Below are 15,056 nucleotides of genomic sequence, written 5' to 3'. Positions count from 1 at the left end.
CTCATCTTGATAATTTTGCCCCCACCAAAAAAAGGCACTTTGGTATATGTTTCAATGTTTAGTGTTGTGAAAGATCGAGGAGTGTGTTTACACAAAGACCCAAAGTGAGGGCACAGAAGATGATAAGCGTCTCAACAGGGGGAAGGAGCTGGTGAAAACTGGGGTATGAAGCCAGTTGAAACTCACAAGATGCATCTCAGTTACTGGTTTGCATTTTGCAAGTTTCTGTTGAAAATTCTCACAAAATAGCCTTGTGTCCAAACACCAAAGACCATCCTCAATCTCTTTCCTCTCTAAGGCTCAGGTTTAGTTTCTGATTATTCTCTGGAAACATAATGAAGTATTACAGACTGCTCCCAGAAAGCACCATAAGGAGACATTTATTTAAGGTCTTTTCTAGCAGATATGGTGTGACTTCGCTAAGGGAGACGTGAGAGAATGAAAAATCCTGAGGCTCTATTTAAACTAAAAATAGAGCTGCCTTGTGATCCAGCAATCCCACTCCTGGACATATATCTGGAGAAAATCACAATTTGATAAGATACATGCACCCCAGTGTTCATTTTAGCACTAGTTACAATCTCCAGAACGTGGAAGCAGCCTAAACATTCATCAACAGATGACTTGATAAAGAAGCTGTGGTACATATATACAATGGAATATTAAGTGAAGTCACTCAGTCGTGTCCGACTCTTTGCGACCCCATGGACTGTAGCCCACCAGGCACCTCTGTCCATGCTGGAGTGGGTTGCCATTTCCTTCTCCAGGGGATCTTCCTGATCCAGGGCTCGAACCCAGGTCTCCCACACTGTAGGCAGATGCTTTAACCTCTGAGCCACCGGGGATTCAGCCGTAAAAAAGAATGAAAGAACGCCACCTGCAGCAACATGAATGAATCTAGAGAAAGACAGAAATCAGAAGCACTCATATTTGCAAACAGTGCTTCAGCCTTAGATTACCTGTGAAGCCCACTCCTCTGAGGATAACTGGAGGACTTCTGACATAGGAAAGACTGACCTGGGTCACAAACAGAAAACACCAGGAGAGAAGCGCAGTCTCTTCTTGCCCTGCGGTTCTCTCTCAGCTTCGCAATTCCAACTAAACCCTCTCATTTTGGGGTTCTGTAAATCCTGTCTCAGAAAGAATTATCCTCCAAGAGTCTCAAATCTCCCCAATTCACACTCATCCCAATTCAGTAACCCATTCAATTTTGCTCTTTCTGATAACAAGAAAAGCCCCGTTGATCTTAATCAGCCAGGAAACTTATCTTTCTGACCAATGTCTTAAGTATGAAGATAGCTATCCGAGTCATGAGTCTCCCATCTTAGCTGGCCATCCGAAGGCTCTGAGAGGGAGCCCACCAAGGCTCACGGTAACGTTGTCCTTCATCCCTGGAGAGCTCTGTTAACGAAGAAATGGAGACGGAAAGCAGGAGCAGGACAGAGCTTGCGCTCCCCACTCCACAAGAGCCCACCAGGTAGGCGCAATCTGTTATTATTATTATTATTTTTTCTATTCCCAGTCACTTAATGAACCGGAGATAGTCACAGTGCTGGGGAGATGCCAGATCGAGAACTTGGGCGTAGACCCACTGGGTTTAATTGAAACACCAAGTATAAAGAAGTTGCTTGCTATACTCTCCCAGCAGTCCTCTCTGGTCGATGGGGAAGGTTTTTATTTAGCCTGTAAGCTGGGAACAGCTGAAGTTTTCTAACAAAAGAGGCTCATATTCTAGGCTTGACGTAGGGGCTTTGTACCCTCTTGCCTCTGTGCCTGACGTGTGTGAATCTCTGTGAATCTCAAGCTGCAGGGTCCTGCCCCACTGTTTAGAGCGGAATGTTCACAGGTTGAAACCTGGTGGAGATGTGCATAGTTTACTTTCCCTTTGCATACCGAAGATGAGCACATATGATGTGTGTTAGTCGCTCAGTCTGTCCGACTCTTTGTGACCCCATGGACTGTGACCCGCCAGGCTCCTCCGTCCATGGGATTCTCCAGGCAAGAACACTGGAGTGGGTTGCCATGCCCTTCTCCAGGGGATCTTCCCGACCCAAGTATCAAACCCAGGTCTCCTGCACTGCAGGAAGATTCTTTACCATCTGAGCCACCAGGGAAGCCCCAACACATATTAAAACTTTCTTTTTAAAGGTTTTAGGAGAAACTGAAGACAGAGCTTCAGAAATCAGTAACAGATTGAAAGTCATTGCGAAATATTAAGTATACTCCAATGCTTAGGAAGACATAGTATTGTCAGTGAGCCTCCTCTAAGGATGAAAATAGGAACAGAGATCAACACACCTTTCAAAGTCATTCCTTTATGCACATGAAATTGAGTATGTCATTGACAACATCTTTTCAGATACATTTCTATGTTTAAAAGACTGAGAGATGTAATAGTTTTTACTTTTACTCACCAACATAGATTAATGAGAAAGAACCTGGTAATAACTCTGGATTAGGAATTAGAAGGGGCTTCCCTGCTTCCCTGGTGGCTCAGAGGGCAAAACATCTACTTGCAATCAGGAGACCCGGGTTTGATCTCTGGGTCGAGAAGATCACCTGGAGAGGGAATGACGACCCACTCCGATGTTCTTGCCTAGAGAATGCCATGGACAGAGGAGCCTGGTGCGCTACATTATAGCCCTTGGGGTTGCAAAGAATTGGACATGACTGAGTGATTAGGCACACACAAGCACAAGAACAAGAAGGCTTGCTATGGTTTTTGTTCCGTCTAACCATGATCAGATAGTGATCCTGGCCACTAACTTGGACCCTCTGAGCTTCCGAGTTTCCTGTACTTTACAGTGAAGATTTTAATTACAGACTTATTTTGAAAAATAAGCAAAATTCCCCTTTCTGTCAGTTGAGATCTTGCATAGAGACTTAGAGAATTTTCTCACAGCTGCACTTCTGTTCAAACTTCACAGTGCATCTGAAATTGAACTTGCAGAAATATCTCTCCATGAAAGCGTCTTACTGGAAAAGCCTGCCCCACCCGCACCACGCCAAACATGGCTGACTGTTTTGAAGAGAGAGCTGGAATTCCTGGGGGTGAGTGAGCCTCCTCTAACCTCAACTAGAGTAGAGACTGGCTCTAAGAAAGAGTATTTGGTGGCATCAACATAGCTTCCCTACTCAGACTCATGGAGGGAAAAACCTAGTAGAAAATTGTTGACACTCACCGCACACTGTTAGGCAGAGTCCTAACAGCGGCTCAGTTGGGAAAGAATCGGCCTGCAGTGCAGGAGACCCAGGTTCAGTCCCTGGGTCGGGAAGATTCCCTGGAGAGGGAAATGGCAGCCCACTCCAGTATTCTTACCTGGGAAATCTCACCAGGAGATCCTGGTGGACTGCAGTCCGTGGGGTTGCAAGGGTCAAATGCAACTTAGCAACTGATCCACCACCTCCAGGCACCCTGTTGGGTAGAAAGAAGCATTTCCTCATGAAGACTAGGGTTAGACTAGCAAATAGGATCTGCCAACTCTGGTCAGTTGCCAAAGGATCAATATCATCCTGTGAATGATTTATAATCTTTGTCTTCTCATAGATAGAAAGAGCCATTATTGATGTCCACCATGAGTATGTAAATAAAGGCGTAGGAGATGGCTATGCTTGCATGACCTCATGGCTATTCTGGCATGAGGTCATGCCAGTATAAATTCTTAGAGTGGCCAGATGATACTGGAAAAACTGCACTTGGATCCTTTTGAGGACTGCCTAAGACACCAAAGCAGTTTCTCATATTGGCCTCAATTATAAGGAAACTGATGTAATCTTAAAAAAATACCTTCTGATTCCACAAAATCTATGCATTTTTCTACAGGTAACACAAATTCTGATTGGTTTGATATACCTTTATTTTGGAATAATTGTGAGCTCCGAGATCAATGATTCAGAGTTTATGGAATACTTTTTTTCGTCATTTAAAGCCGGCTACCCATTCTGGGGAGCCCTATTTGTGAGTATATGTCTACAGTTGTCTGAAATAATACTGCACATGGCTTTTCTTTTATCCAGATCAGATCTAACAATTGTTTATTCTAGTGCTGAGAATATATGAGTGTATTCTAATATGTATATGGATATATATAAATATAGATGCATATTTAGTTTGCAAAGCATTTTGGGTTAAATTAGCTAATACATGTTTATGTATTGCTCAAGGGGCATTTAGCTAGTAAGAATCGAACCTAAACTTTCAGAATCCAATTTGAGAAAAATTTTCGTAACACCATTTGTCAGTAAAGCTATCTTAGCAAAGGTAGGGGGGAGAGATTGTTGAAATGAGAACAATGCTGACATTTGATGAACTTCTACTGAGCCCTAGAAACTCTTTTAGGTACTTTCTCATTGTCTCTCTTTTAGTCATTGTACTAGTTAAAAACTAGATGGCCGAATGAGCTCATTAAAATATTTAGTTTTTATTGAAGTATAACTGATGTATAATAAACAGCATCTATTTAAGGTGTATAATTTGATAAATTTTGACATGACACATGAGACCCTTTCCACATCAATATAATGAAAGTACTCATCACCGCCAAAAATTTCCTGCTCCCCCTGGCAACCCCTCCCTCCCTCAACCCCTTCCTCCTATCCTTGAGCGATCACTTGTTTTCTGTTGCAATAGATTAGTTTTCATTTTCTGGAGTTTTATACAAATGGAATGATAACACCATCGTCTCTCTAATGCCTGGCTTCTTGCACTCAGCATTCTTGTTTTTGATTAATCCATGTTGTTTTTTGCATCAACATTTTCATTCACGAGGATACATTTTAACCCTAAAAATACTGCATTGGCTTGGCCCTCTGCTAAATACCTAGGTCTCAGGTCACTTGTTCAAAACTCTCCTTAAACTTTTGCTATATTTAATTTGAAACTTCCTTACTGTCTTTTCATTCCAATCATTTAGTTTATTAGATGTCTCTCACCTCACCATACAATCTGAATCTATGAAATGCTTTGAATGTGTGCTCCTGGTTGATAATTTCACTAAATCCTTCACCATGTGTATTTTCATAACGGCTATATGTCCACAAGATATATGTCAGACTCCGGAGACAGACACGTGTTTCTCGCCCAGAGGAACTGACACTGTAACACACAAGATGCTCATATGAGCAAATGATCACAATAAAATGAGAGCAGTGTTATAACAGTCACGCCCCAGGGCTGCTGGACTTCACAGCCCTTAGCCGTGACCCATGGACTCTCAGGGTTAGCATTACCTGGCAGCCTGGCAGAAATGCAGAATCTCAGACCGCATCTAGGACTTACTGAGTGACAATTTGCATTTAACAAGATAATTCACATGGACATTTAATTTTGAGAAGTTTTCTATAGGAAATTAGAAAAATAAAATAGTAAAACTAAAAAATAAAATGGATTAAAGGATATTCTTTATAGAATGCCCACAACTTTACCTTCTATTTGGAAGGTGAGGATGAAAGCGACACAGAGAAGAACAGAGACCCACTGCACTTTTTCCCCCTCCTTCCTTTTGAACAGTTTGCTATTTCTGGAATTTTGTCAATCGTGTCTGAAAAGAAACAGTCAGTATATCTGGTGAGTTGCATTCTGTCTTTATCCTTGAGAAGGTAAGAAAAATTTAATTTTAAGAGTTTTGAAGGAGACATGTTGTTATCTCTTATGAGTGAATGTAGATATGTGATTTTCTTCCAATTTACTTTTGTCTTGGATATAGTCATAAGCATGTAATCATTAAAATACCAATTGTATCACTTAAAAACAATGAATGTACTACGTTGACACTTGTTGAAAAAATACCCTCACACCAGCTGTGTCCTCAAACTATAGTCCTGTGATCCAACGAGTGATTCATTTCCAATTAAGGAGTCTATTTGTTGAGGGACTATGAGTATAGTCTATATAGTCAAAGCTATGGTTTTCCCAGTAGTCGTGTACAGATGTTAGAGTTGGATCCTAAAGAAGGCTGAGCTCTGAAGAACCGATGCTTTTAAACTGTGGTGTTGGAGAAGACTCTTGAGAGTCCGCTGGACAGTTCAGAGATCAAACCAGTCCATCCTAAAGCAAATCAACGTGAATAATCCATTGGAAGGACTGAGGCTGAAGCTGAAGCTCTGGCCACCGGATGTGAAGAGTCCACTCATTAAACAAGATCCTCATGCTGGGAAGGACTGAAGGCAGGAGGAGAAGGGGACAACAGAGGACAAGATGGTTAGACTCAGAGGACACGAATCTGAGCACACTCTGGGAGACAGTGAAAGGCAGGGGAGCCTGGGGGCTGCAGTCCATGGGGTCACAAAGAGGTGGGCAGGGCTCAGTGACCGAAGAGCGGCAACGACCCCGTGAGCATTCACGTGGGTCTTCCTGCACGCAGTCTCAGAGGGACCGCTGGAGGTTCTTATTCCACAAGTGCATTTTCTACATGTCCCTTTGTAATCTATATTTTGAACAAATGGACTTCCCTGGTGGCTCAGATGGTACAGCGTCTGCCTACAATGCAGGAGACCCGGGTTCAATCCCCGAGTCAGGAATATCTCCTGGAGAAGGAAACGGCAACCCACTCCAGTGTTCTTGCCTGGAAAATCCCATGGATGGGGGAGCCTGGCAGGCCACAGTCCATGGGGTCGCAAAGAGTCGGACACGACTGAGCGACTTCACTTTCTTTTCACTTTGCGTAAGTGCGGAGTTTACTGGATGTATCCAGCCCCGAAATGCAGGTAGGTTTACTGAACACTGCGGCAGGTGCGGGACCGAGTCTGAATGTTCCTCTTTGTCGTCAGATCCGAGGATGCCAGGGAGCAAACGCGGTCAGCAGCGTCGCCGCGGGAGCAGGCGTCGGCATCCTCATCAGTAACCTCGAGCAGAGCGCCGCTTACCTCTACAGCTGTGAGGAAGTCTACGTGAACGACTACTGCTCTCTGGCCTGCTTCTCCACCGTGGGTGTTTCTCGTGGGCTGGCCGAGGTTCTGGTCCTGGTCCAAGTGGCACGCCTTCTTTTCCCTTCCGTGAACACCACCCTTCTGCCACCGCATCATATAACACAGTGCTCCGGAGGCTCATGCCCAGGGTCATGCCAGCCTCTTTCCCCCACCTCGACCTGAGTCCCGCAAGGGTGGTGCCAGGGGCTTTGAGTCACCACCTCCTGGTTTTCGCACGTGTCATTCTGCAGGAACTGGCCGTGTGCTGAGTGGGGGTGGGTGATGAGCCGGGGCTGCTGTAGGGAATGCACTTTCCTACCCTGTAACTCCGCCTGTCCTTTGGGTTGTTGGTTGTTTCTCAACAGGAGGTTGTGGCGATGATCCTGTTTCTCACTGTCCTGGGCTTTGGCAGCGCTGTGTCACACATAGTTTATGGAATTGGTGAAATAGTTGAAGGGAATCAGGTAGGTGGACCGCCTGATGTTAAATCCTAAATGATAAAGGACTTGAGCTTTGTTGCTTAAAAGTATGGCCTGGGTTTCCTGCAACATTGTTTCCAGTTTCAACATTCCATTTCTCCAAGTTTCAGTATTTTGGTTTCCAAATCTCATGTTTCGAATGAATTAATTTATTTTAACCTCACTCATTATTAGAGAAATGCAAATCAAAACCACAATGAGGTATCGTCTCCCACCAGTCAGAATGATCATCATCAAAAAGTCAACAAACAATAAATGCTGGAGAGGGTGTGAAGAAATGGGAACCAAATCTCATGTTTTGAATAAAATTTTCCACTCACAAACCTCATAGTGTTAATATAATTCATTTGGCTGAAGTTTAGGAAAGTAAGATCTTCATCATTTTAAAAAACGTAGGTGCTTCAAAGTATAAGCATATGTTGAGCATAAGAGATGAATATATAGGTAGTACATGATAGAAACACTTAAATAGCTGGGCTTTTAAAAATTTGTTCCTGCTCTCTTTTTTCTTGGATTTCACCTTCCCACTTGCTCTGAAGTCTGTATCTTGTTTCCTCTCTGAGTCATGACTACCAGCTGTGCTTCCACTTGTCTTACCCATTTTTATACCTGTGACGTATGAAAGAGAGTTAGATGCATATACATTTACTCAGATCTTCCAGGTAAAACACACTCTCTCCACCTTTCCACTTGCCTGAAGCATTCAGGTCTGCCTGCCTTTTCTGATCACTTTCCTTCAGAAATAAATAAGATAAGAGATGTACTACATTTCCGATACAGAATCATCTCAACAACTTCTCGTTGACTGACAATTTCTTTTGAACCCACTTGGCCAGCCACGCTGGTTTGTTGGAGATGGAAGTATTGCTGCTGTTGTTGCTCAGCTGCTCAGTCGTGTCTGACTCTTTGCGACCCCATGGACAGCAGCACGCCAGGGTTCCCTGTCCTTCAGCGTCTCCTGGAGCTTGCTCAGACTCCTGTCCATTGAGTCAGTGATGCCATCCAACCATCTCATCCTCTGTCGTCCCCTTCTCCTCCTGCCTTCGACCTTTCCCAGCATCAGGGTCTTTGCAATGAGTCGGCTCTTCACATCAGGTGGCTAAAGTATCACAGTGTAATGGCAGGCTGTGAGATACAAAAAGAGATGAGATATGCTTCTTAAGTAAGTATTCTAGGGCAGAAAATTCTTGGTGATTGATAATGCTTTTTTCCTTCACCTCATCAGATTCCAGAAGATCGTCTTTATGAAGAGGTGAATATATACGCACCGATTTACAGTCAGCTGGAAGAAAGAGAGGAGACAGCCTCTCCTGCTGATTCGTAAGACTTGTGTGTCCGGAACATCCTGATTCACAGCAAAGAGCTTAGAAAGCCATGATCTCTGTGTAGGAGGCTACTGGCAAAATTTCAGTTCTTTCTATGACTTGACAAGTTTATATCATGGTTTATTCTCCAGACGGCAATATTCTATTTTTGTTATTTCTGTTCACTTAAACCCATCCCCCCTCCATTTGTAGATAAGATAGACTTCTCTATTTCTTGCTTTCTGTTACTGTCTCACACCCATCCCTTCTGGGATGTCCACCTGTAAGAAGTAAGCATAACTGCAAATAGGGAAAACAAGAGGAAGACTGGCTGAGAGCTGAGTTAAGGTTAGCAGTTTGATAATATCTGCTCTTAGCCTTTTTCAGAGCTGCAGATGTGTGTGATCTGTGACCCCTTTTGGACTGTAAGAACCATGAGGGCAAAGTCCATTCAGCAAACTCGTACTGAGAACCAACTAAGTGAAACTGATCTCACAGTATTTCATCCGTGGTGGGTGCTCAGTGTGGGTGTATGGAGTGTAGGGGTGGAGATTCAGAGAGGGCATACCAGCAGGTCAAGTCAGAAGTAGCATAGGAAAGGAGAAATTGTGGAGATGATGAGAAGACCAAATTGACATAAATTAAGAATAGAGTCAGAAAGAGTCTGTTAGACGGACGTGTGACTAGAGATTCTTTAGGCATGTATTAAGCATTTTGGTGGATACATATCAAATTAGCAATAGATATTTCCTCATTGTGTTTGGTCTTATATGAACAAAGCAACATAGTGTGGTAGAAGGATTGCTGATCTTATAAAGCGCATTGGAATACCAGGCCTATTGGTTATTTGTTGAGTGAGCTGTGGCAAATCATTTAACGTTTTACTTAATCAGGGTTTTTTCATCTGTGACATTAAGATATTAGGAATAGTTGACCCATCAGCTCTAAAAGTGTGGGTAGAAACACATGCAAACACAGGGTAAATTAGCATACGTGCTGCCAAAGCTAACACCACAGGGTAAACTAAAAGTGCTCCAAGAAAGAAATGATTGTGAAATCAATTCATTCATATTCAGTCATGAATACTCATCCACGTTCACATGCAGCAGTCTCCAAGTCTTAGTAGTCTCTAATGATATAAAATTTAGGTCCATTTTGTCTCGAAAGTCCTACTTCCTAACCCCACTTCAACTTTCTCTTTAGTATGCACTGTGCTTGACCACCTCATGCCAGCATCCTGGGTTGAAATGTTCTTTCTTCCTTTCTGTTTTTGCTTGAATTTCTCCTTTCTGTAAAACCTATCTTAAATCCCATCTGATTCTTTAAGTTTTTCTAGTTGATTGCTTTTCTCTCTGGCTGATAAGTTTTTGTAATCAAATACACACACACACACACACACACACACACACACACACACACATTACAGTCTGTATAATTTTCCACAGGCAAATGTTTCATGTCCCCTCAATGATAATATATTTTTTCAGAGACACAAAATCTCATAAAAATCCATATTTTGCCTGAATCAGTAGCACATTCACTGATAGAATATTGCTCAAAATTGTTTGCAGACTGATGAATAAGCAGTAGGGAGTTTTGTTAAGTTACTCTCTATGCCTGGTGAGATGTAAAACATAAAGGAAAAATCACTTAAAGAAGAATTTGAAATGAAAGAAGAATCAATTAAGACCTGAGCTAAAATGAAGTCAGTGGAAATGAAGAGAAATGATAGTTTCTAAAAAATGGAGAAAGAGTTATTGGTCTTCCCACTAATTAGCTGAATTAAAGAATGAAACCAGAGAGGCAACCGGTTGCTTAACATATTATGCGTTTGAATCTAAGATCAAAGAACATCAGGTAATGTTGAAAGACATAGGAAGTGAGAAATACAAATTGACACGTGAGGAGTACAGACAGACCCAGATTAAGATCAGGTTTAGACTGTCATTTTTAGGAGATTGAAGAGAAACACAGTTTAAGATTGCCTGGTAGTATTCAGGGCAGAGTGCTGGTAAGGATGGATTTTGGTGACAGAGGTTTAGTATTGTTGTAAGAGAGATCAGTATTAAATGAATAAAATTAACACTCTAAGAGAACTATATTGAGATAAAAGTAAAGCCAAGTTAACCTTTACATGCCTGTAATCAGTGGGGACATACACATCACCAGGAGGTGGGGAAAGGAGAGAAAATAACTAGGATAGAAAATCAGAGAATTAGGGAGAAAAATGCATTGTGAAGCTGCAGCCAACAGGTAGCCCAAAGTAGATAGAGGTTAGACAAAGAATAAGTAACCGTCAGAGACAGTATCTGCTGACTCGAGGAAGGCAAAAATCAATAGGGATAGATCCAGGTAAGAGGTAGAGATGGGACAGAGAAAATAGCAATAGTGAATGAATGAAAAAGATGCAGAGAAGCTCAAAACAGGGTTATGGTGAGACATTAAATAGTAAAACGTCTGCAGAAATATTTAGAGAGAGATAATGGGGGTATGTGTGATGTAAGAATGAGTGATGAAATTGTGAATAGAAGATGGTAAAGAAAGCTCTCCAGATGAGTTTGTTTCTTTTGACATTTTTATTTTTAAGAGAAGGAAAAAGTAGTTCACACCTTTAGCCTAAATCTTAATAGAAGAGTCCTGTGAAGAGACTGAAGAAATCAGCTGGGGGTATTATTCACAACTTCATTAATGAAATAATTGACTACATTTTATTTATTTGGATTGCCAAAATTAAAAATTGATAAGTAGATGCTAATTTCCCCAGGCCATGAAAGAGATCACATGACCATACAACCAATGGTGAAGTCAGTTCTTATGCTTATCTGAGCTTAGGAGCCTAGATTTTCTATTTTCATTTTTTTCTGAAATTAAAATTTTATTTCCCCAAACTTGACAGCAGCTTAAAAATATACTCTTTTACTGCATAGCTTGCCAAACTGATTCACCGTTCTTAATCATTCATAGATATAATCACACACTTTCAAGGAAAGATGTTCACATCCACACCCGGCCCACCAGGACCTCTAGCAGTGTCTCTGGTCTGTCTTTGTACTGTGTGATATTTTACTCTGCTCTTTCCTCCACTCAGTTAGGATTTTAACCACATACTGACTATGTATTTCTATATATATCACACATTTTTTTTTTGTCTTAAGATCATTCTGATAGTTGTTCTTTATCTTCCTGCCTTTTATCATGTGCCTACTTTAGGCAGATACTGAGAACGCAACTGGAATGCTCTTCACATATTTAGTGTCTCAATTTATCTTTTTTAAAACATCAACTTAAAGGTTATTTTCTCCATTGAGATTGTCTAATGCACATGCATTCATCCAACCTGCTTCATAATCACTTTACCCCATGATGCAATGTATTATTATGTATTATGAGTGTACTTTTGATCTCCTTGATGTATCCTTAATCACTGGTATTTGTTCAATAAATCAGAATCATTTGACTTGATTTATCTGTATGTGTGTGTGTGTGTGTGTGTATGTGTACAGTGGGGAGGAGATTGATCAGGGATAACTGGGAATCAAAACATCAGTTCAGTGATGCTAAGGACCAAGAACAGTTTCCAGAGTCCGCATTTTAAATAATGCTCTGTAAAATGGGATAATCTGTAAACAACCCCACAGACAGAAAATGGACTAAAACAACAATCATTGGCCTTCTTGCCAATAAATGGTGGGATCAAGTTGAAAGGAACCTGAACTGGGAGTTGCATTTTACAAGTTAGTCCTGACTCCGATTTGTTTTGCTATGGGTCAGTCTTTTCCCTTTGAGGACCTCAGTTTTTCTACCTGACAATGAGCACTTTGGACCAAAAAGCCCCTACTGAACTTCCTGCTTCCATATTCCCTGCTTTTGGACAGTCTGGATGACTGGTGATCATAATTACTAAGCTTGTGACTCGGACAGCAGCCACAATCAGAGCTATTTAACACTATTTTATGTATGATCAAGCAAGACATCTGGGACAGTAACATTCATTCTAAACTCCTGGGACAAAAGCTAATCACAGCTCTCTCTTAAAAAATTGTCTCAGAAAAAAATTCTCCCCAGGACTTCCCTGGTGGTCCAGAGGTTAAAATACCCCGCTCCCCATGTAGGGATTGGGTTCAGTCCCTGCTAAGACAGCTAGATCCCATACGTTGCAACTAAAGATCCTGCATGCATGCTGAGACCCAGCACAGCCAAATAATAAATAAATATTACAAGCTTTTTTCACAAATAATTCTCATTCTGTAAGGCACAGCTCTACTTATGAAACACTGATTAAACAGAGTACCGTGTTCATACTTCCAGCTTGATTCAGACCATCGAGGTAAATTTGTATGTACCAGAGTGTGAGAGGTTGTTGGTAGTCACCACCTGTGAGACATGAGCACATCCCTCCCCTGGAAAAACCTCTGCTCACTCCACAAACCATCAAGAGGGCTCAGCTTAAATCTCCCAAACAACTTCTGTCTGGGAATCCCTGCACAGTGTTATGTTGAACAACACGGAGGAGCAGAGACTGTTTAGAATGTGAACGCTGCATGAAATATGCTGCCTTATGCTGTGCTAAGTCACGTCTCTTTGAGACCCCACGGACTGTAGCCCACCAGGCTCCTCTGTCCGTGGGATTCTCCAGGCAAGAGTACTGGAATGGGTTGCCATGCCTTCCTCCAGGGGATCTTCCCGACACAGGGATTGAACCCGCATCTTTTACATCTCTTGCATTGGCAGGCAGGTTCTTTGCCATTAGCACCACCTGGGAAGCCCTGCATGAAATATACCCAGAAGCTACACTAGATGAATACTCAGTGGCTCAGTCTTGTCCAACTCTTTGCAATCCTTTTGGACTCTAGCCCGCCAGGCTCCTCTGTCCATGGGATTTTCCAGGCAAGAATACTGGAGTGGGTTTCCATTTCCTTCTCCAGGGTATCTTTCCAACCCAGGGATCGAACCCAGGTTTCCTGCATTACAGGCGGATTCTTTACCACTGAGTCACCAAGGAAGCCCATAGACTATTTCTAGGCAAACTGAAAAGCAAGAAATATATAAGATAAAATTGTTTTAGTCCTAAAAAGGCAATGTAGTGGATGGGAAAAGGCTGTAGGGAAATACTATCAGATTTGAGAAACCACCAAAAACATCTCTTCAGCAGTGAGAAATGTTTTAAAATGTATTATCAAAAAAATAAAAATGAAACGTATTATCAGCCCACTAGGAATGAACTACCAGGAAAAGACGGTGCAAAATCCCCCATCGGCAAGGTGCCCAGAAAGAACAGCTCACTTCCGGTTCTCATTCACGGGGCCCCGATAACACTGCTTCCGGTAGGATTGCCCAGCGCTTCTGCAAGGTCTTGGTCACGGGTATAGATTTAATCTAGCAATTGGTGTATGTCAGAAAGTTGTTTCTTACAGGGTGTAGTAGTGTTCAATGTTTGTTTGTTTTTTGTTTCCAAAAGACAAGTGCCCTGGCATGCTTCAGTCAAATCCTTTATCATTTGTAAATGCATTGGTATTTTATCTAACAGGATTCTAAAAGTATGGCAACAGACCAGAATAAGGGCTGATTTCCTGCTGGACTCAAGACATTTCACTAGGACACAGAACAGAAGATACAAATAAGCCATGAATCCAGCCTTTCAGGAGGTCATATTCAAATATATATAAGGTTTCACCTAGCAAATCGGAGCTGCTATTAGAACATAGGAGAAGAGTACCTCTAGCATGGGAAGGCACCATGGGAAATCAACAATTAAATTAAAAAGTTGAACTGGAATTCTGAATTCTATAGGAGAGTAAGAAGGAGTAAAGCTAAAATTAATTGAAGTTCTGTTATGTCTTGACTTCTGCTAGAAGCATAACTTGTGTTACTTCATTGTAACCCATACTTTTGAGATAAGCAATTATCTGTTTTTTAAAGCTGCAAGATTCTTTACACAACAAGGATGAAAATACGTGGCCCATGTTTGCTTAGTCAGTAGATCACAGAACTGGGTTTTAGATCCGGGCCAGTTTATCTTTAGTATCCGTGTTCTTTCCACCGGACTTCACCGTCTCTGTTAGTTACGGGAGGTGCGTAATAAACGAGTCCTGTCTTCCAAGTGCCTGGGCGTTTGCTCCTGCTGCAGAAAAGACGAGGGCTGGCGTGACATCCGCGCAACAGCGGCATAAGACGGGCCTCCTTGGTCCCCCTTTTAGCAACCGATGCTGAATCCGTCCCTGAACAAAAATGCCTCTCTGGCAGTTGTGGGACTCAGCGCCACACGCCAAGGGACCCAGGAGGGGTCTCAGCCCCCACCCACCATGCCCCGGGTGCTGGGAGACGGAGCTTCGGGCCGGTGTGGAGCCGGCAGGGGCCTGCGAGCCTT

General features: G+C 42.3%; 1 protein-coding gene and 1 non-coding gene across 2 annotated transcripts; both read left to right on the top strand.

Annotated features, from left to right (window-relative positions):
- Positions 1-1,415: 1,415 nt before the first annotated feature.
- On the top strand, positions 1,416-12,141 carry MS4A2 (membrane spanning 4-domains A2). Its single transcript, XM_065944758.1, has 7 exons — positions 1,416-1,477; positions 2,928-3,051; positions 3,824-3,958; positions 5,510-5,566; positions 6,769-6,924; positions 7,272-7,370; positions 8,611-12,141. The coding sequence occupies exons 1-7, from the start codon at positions 1,416-1,418 to the stop codon at positions 8,707-8,709; spliced, it is 732 nt and encodes a 243-aa protein (XP_065800830.1). The 3' UTR covers positions 8,710-12,141.
- TRNAC-ACA (transfer RNA cysteine (anticodon ACA)) lies at positions 6,448-6,520 on the top strand. The gene has a single exon. It is a non-coding gene; the product is annotated as a tRNA-Cys (tRNA).
- Positions 12,142-15,056: the final 2,915 nt, after the last annotated feature.

The sequence above is a fragment of the Muntiacus reevesi genome, chromosome 9 (assembly GCF_963930625.1).
Source record: "Muntiacus reevesi chromosome 9, mMunRee1.1, whole genome shotgun sequence".
Lineage (NCBI taxonomy): Eukaryota > Metazoa > Chordata > Mammalia > Artiodactyla > Cervidae > Muntiacus > Muntiacus reevesi.
This window is presented reverse-complemented; position numbering and strand designations above follow the sequence as displayed.

Bases quoted from the DNA above. Each gene is read 5' to 3' on its own strand.
- MS4A2 (XM_065944758.1), top strand. From the start codon at position 1,416: ATGGAGACGGAAAGCAGGAGCAGGACAGAGCTTGCGCTCCCCACTCCA. The intron at 1,478-2,927 runs GTAGGCGCAATC...CAAACTTCACAG, and splicing joins ACTCCACAAGAGCCCACCAG to TGCATCTGAAATTGAACTTG. The intron at 6,925-7,271 runs GTGGGTGTTTCT...GTTTCTCAACAG, and splicing joins CTCTGGCCTGCTTCTCCACC to GAGGTTGTGGCGATGATCCT.